The 10,183-nt window shown below is 39.8% G+C and overlaps 1 protein-coding gene across 1 annotated transcript; it reads right to left on the bottom strand.

The window, feature by feature from the left end:
- Positions 1 to 446: 446 nt before the first annotated feature.
- Positions 447 to 2,161, bottom strand: LOC311081526 (protein ripply2-like). The gene is made up of 4 exons (XM_084112075.1): positions 2,033 to 2,161; positions 1,202 to 1,323; positions 1,048 to 1,112; positions 447 to 962 (listed from the first exon to the last, which is right to left on the bottom strand). Exons 2-4 carry the CDS (start codon positions 1,301 to 1,303, stop codon positions 758 to 760), a joined length of 372 nt encoding a protein of 123 aa, XP_083968201.1. The 5' UTR covers positions 1,304 to 1,323; positions 2,033 to 2,161; the 3' UTR covers positions 447 to 757.
- Positions 2,162 to 10,183: the final 8,022 nt, after the last annotated feature.

The following is a 10,183-nucleotide window of genomic DNA, read 5'->3' as shown; positions in this document are numbered from 1 at the left end:
GATGTGATTCTGCTATCCGTCAAACACACCAGATCTGTTCAACTGATGAACACACTCTCAGTAAAGGAAAAACTCATGAAAGTTGTGATCAAACGTTCTTCCAGTCATTAATATAACGTTCAGTCAAAGTGATCCGGTCCAGAAACATCGATCATGGAATGTTTCTTCTGGAATGTTTCAGTTGATGTTTGTTTTTAAATGTAACGTTTTTTTAAATGTTACTTGTTTCAAAACGTTCAGATTCAAAAGTAACGTTCCATAATGTGTGAAGAATGATACAATGTTACTGTTTCCGTAACGTTCACAGAACCAAGAAGAAACATTTTAAAAACTTCAGAAATAATGTTTTCAGAGCATATATTTTGGACTTTTATACAGTAATTGCTCTTGTAAAGTCTATATCTCTCACAGCCTGATGAATGAACTATGAATGAACAGATCTTCATAAAATTTATATTTAATTTTTACCCCCTATATTAACTCTAAAGTTCACTTCAGTCACTTACTTAGACTCACATCACGGATTCAAAGAACGATCAGAAACAAAATTTTGAATGTTTAGATATTTATTTCAAGGAAATAAGTTACATGTAGAATAATTTATAATAAATACTAAAAAAATAAAATACATTCAACTTCCAAAGGAAGCAATTTGATATACTGTACATATTCACAAGTATTTACATGCAACGACTATAAAGTGAATCAGAATTTGGAGTCCATATATAAATAAAGATGTGCACAGTGATGAAGGTCTTCAGTTGAGTTCCTTCTCTTCATCTTCATCATCATCATCTTCTTCATCATCATCTTCATCTTCATCATCATCATCATCATCTTCATCATCCTCAGTGTGTGAGTCCTCATATATGCAGATCGAGGCCTGAACTGGGAAATTCCTCAGGAGAATCTCAGCCTCCTGGTACAAGTAATCGAAACACTGGGATTTGGGCCAAAGCAACCTGCGGAAAATCAAGTTAAAACAGAGAGTTAAAATCTGTAGAAGCAGGAGATCATATCAACATCATAATCACGTGATCTACTTACTTCACAGGGTGTGTGATCATGGAGACTTTACAGTGTTGCTCATCAGATGATGCTCTTCCATAAGGCTGTTGAATAAAGAGAGATTGTTTAGCATCTGATATTTTGCTCATACAATAATCAGAGTTCAATATTATAGAATGATCTCATCTCGTACCTTATGAGTGGCAGTTTTGCGTCCTCTGCTGGTTTTACTGACCCAGGGTCTCCAGGGTCTCAGTTCAGCGTGTAATCCGCGAGTCAGGGTGATGTTCTCCATAATGTTGGTGGAAAGAGAAGCTGAAGAGTAAATCCATTCAGAATGATGTTCAGACTGAAGTCTGGAGCCTTTATATACACGCACGCGCGCTCGTGCCAAACGGCGGGTTCACGCCTCGCGTCTGACACGCGCGCTCGTGAAGGTGTGATGATGTCACACTCCCGCCAAACACATGGCGAGCTGACACGTTCAATTTTGTATCTTGTGTTTGTTAAAATTTGCAATTAAAAAACTCTTTAATAACAGTAACGTTTAGTTAGTTGGACGTTTTCCTGACGGTTTTAAATGTTTCCATCCCTATTTGTTTCAGAAAGAACATTATAAAGTAACATTTTTGGTTGCAAAATGATCATTTGGAATGTTCCCTTAACGTTTGTGTGTGTTACCGAGGATGAGCGCTCAGAGAACATTCAGAAATAACACTTTCATAACTTTCTTTAAAACACATTTTGCTCATTTACAGGTATGGCTTTTTATTTATTTAAATAAGATGATTTGGTGATAATGAGGTGTCCTGGTATTTAGCACTGATTTAAAGGTGTGAAGTGAAACCCAAAGCATTTGCTCTCAAACACAAACATGACGCGTGCCGATCTGTGGCGCGCGCGCTCCCGCTGAGACTCGTGCGCACGAACGGGTTCATGAACTTTATTCTGCAGTTCAAGAGTGAGACAAACGCTCAGAGTAAACTTCACACACACACAGATCTGAGCAGCAGAAGACGCTTACCTGTGCTTCTGTCCTGGTGAAAGTGTGTGTCCTGCTGGAGGAGAACAGAGCCGGTGTGTGCGGTCTCCTGCTCTGAGAGCGGGAGTTACTCACTGTTTTACAGAGGCAGATTCGCCAATATTAGCGCCGTCTGTAATCTCAGTCTGGGAGAACACGATTTATCACATTACAGTCAAACTATCAAATAAAGAAATACATGTATTTACTATCCGTCCACTAGAGGACACTCGCACACTAAATACTGAAATGTGTGTGAATGTTCAGAATCTTTCCCTCATTCACAACATTTAACATTTATTTAGTGACCAGATTAATTTTTAATTTTCTCTCTCTATTTAAAAAAAGCTGGACGTTCAGAAAAACGTTTTCATAACTTATTGGGACTGTCAGTAAAACGTTCTTAAAAGCTTTAGCGGGTTTGGTCAGTCTGTTACCGGGAAAACATCAAATAAAATACAATTAACCATATAATAGTGTTAATTAGAAGTATAGAATAATAAACAGACTGATCAGCTTTTAAAAAGGAAATATTAAATAGGCATTAAATATGGATAAATGAGTTTTCAGCCCATTGTGTTTATCATTTATGATCTTGTTCATGATTCAGTTCATTAAAAACATTATTCAGCCAAATCTGACAAATCCTCTCTTTAGTCACATTCTCAACGCTTAAAGATTCATAAAGTAAATAATGCTTTAATATTTTTGCTAGGTTATTCTAAAACAGCGGAAGTCTGAAGTATGTCTTCATTTATGACACGGAAACAATCTTTTAATTATTCACAATTATTAGTTATGAAAATCATCAGTGAATATGGATAAATGTGCTGATAGCTGTAACGCGTTGTGTGCGTTTTTTATATCTCTCAACATGTAATATGACTTATTCAAAAACAGAATCACTAATGAAATGATGAACGAGGAATGTCCCTGGGTCAGTGTTATTAAATGAACATTAATCTGACTGAATTGATCCATGACGAGCAGATTAAATATAATATATATTATCCAACAGTGAAACTGCGCCCTCTGCTGTCCACACACACTTACAGCTCATCCACACACACTCACAGCTCATCCACACACACTCACAGCTCTTCCACACACACTCACAGCTCTTCCACACACACTTACAGCTCTTCCACACACACTCACAGCTCTTCCACACACACTCACAGCTCTTCCACACACACTTACAGCTCATCCACACAAAACTTCACTCTTTAAAGGGACAGTTTTCCACAGCTTTGTGTGAACGGCTGAAACACGGGGTTCGTGACACTAAGGAATGTAAAAATGATTCAGTCAGACTTATGTTTTCAAAAACGTGAAAGAGGAAAACCCTGAACTCCCTTATCCTTCGCAGTTACAGGCCTATAACATAGGCTACGTATATGAATATAAAAGTAGGCCTAATAACAGTCTGATAAAACCTTTTAATATTAATATCTAATTGGGCTTAACTGGTGAAATATTAATATTTTTTGTGGATTTTTTTTTTTAAATCCCACAACACTTCTTTACGCTTCTTCTTTTCTTCTCTGACCTTTATCATAGTTTAAAAAGAAAGAAAGAAGTCACTCAGGCGAGAGATAGGATGTGGTTTTAACAACTGCAGGTGAAAGAATTGTTAAATTTATATTAAGCTTTCTAGCGTAGTTGGCAAAAGATGAGATGTGCTTTTTGCAAAATAGCTTTAACTGTGAAAAGTTTTCGGCCAGTTATTTGACCTTGTAAGGGATTTCTGCATTATAAGCACAGCTCGTCTTATAAGTAAGACGGCCCCAATTAAACCATATAAAAGGTTTGTTTCCTCTTGCCCGGGGCCACAATTCAGGTGAAGACCAAGAGAATACACATTTCTGTATTATTGTCTTTTTATTATTCTGAAACTTTTTTAAGTAAGTTACTTTTATTTCAGCATTTACTAATACATTATTAAAATCAAAAGAAACAAAACTTTTATATGGTTTAATTGGGGCCGTCTTATCTCATCTTTTGCCAACTACGCTAGAGAGCTTAATATACAGCGGGGGAAATAAGTATTGAACACGTCATCATTTTTCTCAGTAAATATATTTCCAAAGGTGCTATTGACATGAAATTTTCACCAGATGTTGGTAACAACCCAAGTAAGCCATACATACAAAGAAACAAACAAAAAATATAGCTGCAAGCAGCCATTACTGGGGCCAAGCAGAATAAGACGACAAGACATGCCAACATGTCTGAAAGTGTCAGACCAACTGCAACAATGAGCAATTAAAGACATTTAAAGAGGATTTTAGGCAAAATGCCTGAAAAATCATAGAAACAGTAAATAAAAATATGATTTAATGGATTATCACTTTCGACCAATAGGTGGCGCAGTTACAAAACTGATGTGATGTGGTCAGAGTGAAGTGACAATGACACACACAAAGTTTGGTGTCAATATGTCAAGGCATTGCAGAGATAAAGCCTGAATAGTGCTTTTGGCATCATGCTTCAAATTTGCTGCTGTGCTATACGAAAACGGTTTTGTCTATCGACATGAAATCCATAACTTTTAGTCGGCACGGTCTGGAGATGATACGATTCGATTTTGGTGAAAATCGGACAAACGGTCTAGGAGGAGTTCGAAAAAGTAGGTTTTGAATGAAAATCAAGATGGCGGACAGGAAGTTCGGCCAGATAAGGAAAACTTGGTATCTCTGTTCTCGGCTTGACCCAAGGAATCTATTAAGACCAGTGCCATTTCAATAGGCAGATTTATTCAAAAGTTATTAGCCTTTTTGGAAATTTTGTTATAACTTTTGACCACTAGGTGGCGCTGTCTCGAAATATTTTGAGTACCTTCAGGGGATGGTGTTGTTGGCACATTCTGAGTTTCGTAATATTACACCAATGCATTTGTTAAGTATAGCATTTTATTTCACAAAACTGTATTAAAGTCAATGGGAATTTCATGTTTTGTTCTATTATAGCTTTTTGACGTTTTGATAAACGTCTTTATCACTCGCACCCATCAATTGTTTTGGGATTTGAGCGCGCCTGTTCTTAATACTATTGTTCTATTATAGCGCCACCAAGAGGCTCAGTCCCACCATTTTTTTTATGTGTCCTCAGAGTGAGCCCATACATATGTGTGTCAATTTTGGTGAAGATATCTCAATTCGCTTCAGAGTTATAGACATTTATATGAAAAAACACGTAAAAAATGGCTGACACATGACTTTGATTGGATTTTACTACCCCTTACTATCAATATTTTCGCATTGGGCATTGGCGTATAGCTATCGACCTATGTTTCCAAACTTCTGACGGTGGTTTCGTCTCGAAATGTTTTTTAAGCGCTAAATCACAACGCTACACAAACCATAAGGCGAAACCTAGCATGTTTGGTATCGTAGGACTCGGCAAGGTTTCAGGAGTCTAATTAGATGAGTCTCGTGAAAATAAGTCGACCACACCCAAAGTTATAAGCATTTGGGGAAAAAAATTCACCACTAGGTGGTGCTGTTTTGAAACTTCTCACGCTCCTTCAGGACATTGTTCTGATGACCCATACCAAGTTTCGTAACAATCCGTTCATGCGTTCTTAAAACACAGCATTTTAGCACAAAATTCAAAATGGCCGACAGTCAAAATGGCCAAATCGGACAAACCGTCTAGGACGAGTTCGAAAAAGTAGTTTTTTCAAAAAAATCAAAATGGCGGCCATATTTCTATGATGGAAAATGACGTCATAGGGTGCAATCGAATCGGCATGAGCTCAGGGATCAGAGGAAAAAGGAATTTTGTTGATTGGCCTTACGGTTCAAAAGTTATTAGCAAAATATAAGTGAAACTTTGGACAGTTGGTGGCGCTAGAGGGAATGACTTGGACACATCAAAATTGGTGTATTTAATGTTGGGACTATGCTCTATCAGAATATCTAACCAAAACAACTTTCCCGCAAACAGTTCTATGGGCTGCCATAGACGCCCAGTCGGAAGAAAAAGCAGAATAATAATAATAAGAACTGGAACAAATACAATAGGTGCCTCCGCACCTTCGGTGCTTGGCCCCTAATAAGTTCAGAAATTAAGTTATGTGTAATAATGTGAAATGACACAGGGAAAAAGTATTGAACACATGAAGAAAGGGAGGCGCAAAAAGGCATGGAAAGCCAAGACAACTGCTGAAAACATACAGTAATTAAAAAGCAATCCAGCCCCCTGTCAGTGGAAATTAATAACAGCTGGTTCAGTACCAAAAAGCCGCGTTTCCACTGTCGGGCTAGTGCGAGCCAGGGCTTTAAACGGGCCGTGCCGGGCTAATAGCCTCGGGCTAATAGCACTGGGCCTGCGTTTCCACTGTCGGGCCAGAAGCTCCACAGCGCTTCACTAAAACAAGCCCGTAACACGCCTCTCTGGAACAACGTCACACTAACCCATCATTTCACCAACAAATGGAAGTTTTATCAGAAAACTAATCAGAAATCACTGGAAACAACGTTGAAAACAAACATGATAAAAGCGGCCGTTTGCTGGCATTTTTGTTTTTTTGTTTACTTGAATATTTAAAACCCAAGCATCAATAAAAAGTGAATTAATTTATGTCAAATTTGCACATTAGTCACTCAGAAATAAATTACCGTTAGGTCTATTTCACAAAAGAAAGAGGAGGTAGAGGACACACTTACTTCTTCAGTCGCGTCTGTTTCTGTTTATCTGGTAGTTACAGGACATATTTACATCACATTTAGAAAGAATGATAATTTCTACAAATATATGCCACCAAAAATACGACCTGAGGAGCTTTAGCACTCTCTCGACTCCCATACAGATATTTTCTGTCAGAGAAACAGAGGAAGCTCCCGAAAAAAAGTTGCTTTATTTTATGATCCCCGGAGACGAGACGTAGGCTATACTGACAGATAAAATAAAAACATGACTGTGATAGCCTTTATGATTGGTCTGCTTTCTTCAAGCGTTCACTATGTTTTTTTTACTATGCGTATCTTCAAGCATTTACTATGTTTACTATGGTAATGGTTAGCGGATGGTTAGGTATTGCCAAGGTGTCACACAAGACACATCTCATGATGGGTCAAGCTGTCTCAAGACCTTCGCAACCTAATTGTTGCAAAACATAATGATGGCATTGGTTATAGGCGCCATTCTAAGCTTCTGAATGGTCCAGTGAGCGCTGTTGGGGCCATAATACGGAAGTGGAAAGACAATAATTTCACCATAAATTTGCCTCGACCAGTGCTCCTCGCAAGATTTCTGATGAAAGTGAGGAGTGAAAAGAATAATCAGAAGAGTTGTCCAAGAGCCAAGGATCACTTGTGGAGAGCTTCAAAAAGACCTGCAGATAGCAGGTACTGTTGTCTCAAAGAAAACAGTAAGTAATGCACTCCACCGCCATGGCCTGTATGCACGCTCACCACGCAAGAGTCCATTACTGAAAAAAAAGCATGTTGAAGCTCATTTAAAGTTTGCTGCACAAAATTTGGAAAAGCCAGTGAAATACTGGGAGAATATAGTGTGGTCACATGAGAGCAAAATTTAACTGTTTGGATGCCATAATACACACCATATTTGGAGGAGAAATGGCAGTGCACATTACCCTAAAAACACCATACAACTTGGTGTTGGCTCTTGGACAACTCTTCTGATTATTCTTTCTTCATGTGTTCAATACTTTTTCCCTGTGTCATTTCACATTATTACACATAACTTAATTTCTGAACTTATTTTTGTTTGTTTCTTTGTATGTATGGCTTACTTGGGTTGTTACCAACATCTGGTGAAAATTTCTTGTCAATAGCACCTTTTGGAAATATATTTACTGAGAAAAATGATGACGTGTTCAATACTTATTTCCCCCGCTGTACATTTAACAATTCTTTCACCTAAAGTTGTCGAACCACATCCTACCTCTCACCTGAGTGGCTTCTTTCTTTCTTCTTAAACTATGATAAACGTCAGAGAAGAAAAGAAGAAGCGTAAAGAAGTGTCGTGGAATTTAAAAAAAAAATCTACAAAAAATATTTATATTTCACCAGTTAAGCCCAATTAGATATTAATATTAAAATGTATATCAACTGTTTTATCAGACTGTTATTAGGCCTACTTTTAGATTCATATACTTATGTTATAGGCCTGTAACTGAGAAGGATAATGGAGTTCAGGGATCCCTTTCAAGGGAACTCGCGTTGCGGCGAGATTGACGCTATGGGAACGCTTTGCGTGATGATGTCTTGAAGCACATGTAAAATCAGTCCAATGGCGTGGCGCAACGTCAGATTCGGGTGACGTCACGAACCAGGACGCTATAAAGCCTGCTCGAAAACAGAGAGCGTCAGCTTCTGTGTCTTCAGTAGCGCTCTTTGTGAAACTGTCCACGTCTTATTTGGTGTTGTTTGTGTTTATATCATTATATCAGTATATAAAGCATTATGGTGAGCAAGCAGCAGTTTAGACAGTGTGTGCACCCCTGCCCGCGTTATTTAATGGGTGAGGACACTCTCTTTCTATGTTCGGAGGGCGCTCTCAATCCCAGCCTTCGAAGGGTAAAACGGATCTGAGGACCGTTTTTATTGCTAAGAAGGCTGCGGTGCGGGGAAAAGGTCCTGATGCCCGAGGGCTCAGGCCAGTGAGGGCAGTCCCCCCACCCCCCCCGAAGCAGAGCGGTCAACACCTCTTTTCACGGTGCCCATCTCCCTTCGGTGCCCTCAGGGGACCGTTCTGCCAACTCTGCCACCTCCGGTGCTTCAGGGCACAGCGGTCTCCGGCGAGCACATATCTCAAGGACCACCTGGAAACGTAGTGGCCTCGGGATGCCCGCCCCCTCTGAGGAGGGTCCCAGAGCAGTCCGTTCAGTCGTTCCCTGCCGGTCCACCGTTACAGGGCGACGGACCGACTACTCAACAACAACAAAGTCTCGAGAGACTGGTACCTCTAGTAGAATCTTTGGCAGCGTGGAAGCTACTGCCAAATGTTTCTCGTTGGGTCCTGGAGACCATAGAAAAAGGGTATCAAATACAGTTTGGGTCTCGCCCACCTCGGTTTATGGGGGTCCTACCCACAGTGGTGGACCCCGAGCAGGTTCTGGTTATGGAACAAGAAGTGAACACTCTGTTAGAGAAAGGGGCTATACAATATGTAATAAATGACAAATAGGGGAAATGAGACAGATGTGTAGGTTTAAAAACTTGTGATTAACAATGAAGTAATAAGTTAGTGGAACAAGTTAAAGGTTACAGGTTAGGCACTAAAGACCTTATTCCCGAGTGATAGTGTCGATAGTGTCGATAGTGTCGATAGTGTCGTGTGTCGTTCGACTCGTTGTGAGACTCTTAGGCGGGGTTAGATTGCGGTCCGGTAACTAATTCTTGGGCATTTTATTTATGCGGTAAGTATAGCTAGGCATCAAGCCGAAGGATCCAAGAAACGTGGAAGAATATTTAAAAGGTCTATTAACATTTTCAGTCCATTTACAGTCTCTGAACAAACGACACACACTAGTTTAACACAGGGTTCACTGCTCACACTTGTTTCTGATGATGAGACCAAACCAGCTGTGCATAAAACAAGTCAGTTCACCTGCAAAAACTGACTCAAGGAAGAGTGTGTGTTAGAGGAGGAAGAGTGTGTATTACAGGAGGAAGAGTGTGAGTAAGAGGAGGAAGAGTGTGTGTAAGATGAGGAAGAGTGTGTGTTAGAGGAGGAAGAGTGTGTGTAAGAGGAGGAAGAGTGTGTGTTAGAGGAGGAAGAGTGTGTGTAAGAGAAGGAAGAGTGTGTGTAAGAGGTGGAAGAGTGTGAGTAAGAGGAGGAAGAGTGTGTGTAAGATGAGGAAGAGTGTGTGTTAGAGGAGGAAGAGTGTGTGTAAGAGGAGGAAGAGTGTGTGTTAGAGGAGGAAGAGTGTGTGTAAGAGAAGGAAGAGTGTGTGTAAGAGGTGGAAGAGTGTGTAAGAGGTGGAAGAGTGTGTGTAAGAGGAGGAAGAGTGTGTGTAAGAGGAGGAAGAGTGTGTGTTAGAGGAGGAAGAGTGTGTGTAAGAGGAGGAAGAGTGTGTGTTAGAGGAGGAAGAGTGTGTGTAAGAGGTGGAAGAGTGTGTAAGAGGTGGAAGAGTGTGTGTAAGAGGAGGAAGAGTGTGTAAGAGGTGGAAGAGTGTGTAAGAGG

Source organism: Abramis brama (assembly GCF_963993115.1).
Source record: "Abramis brama genome assembly, chromosome: 4".
Taxonomy (NCBI): Eukaryota; Metazoa; Chordata; class Actinopteri; order Cypriniformes; family Leuciscidae; genus Abramis; species Abramis brama.
The sequence above is the reverse complement of the archived record's forward strand: the minus strand, read 5'-3'. Positions and strand labels throughout refer to the sequence as shown.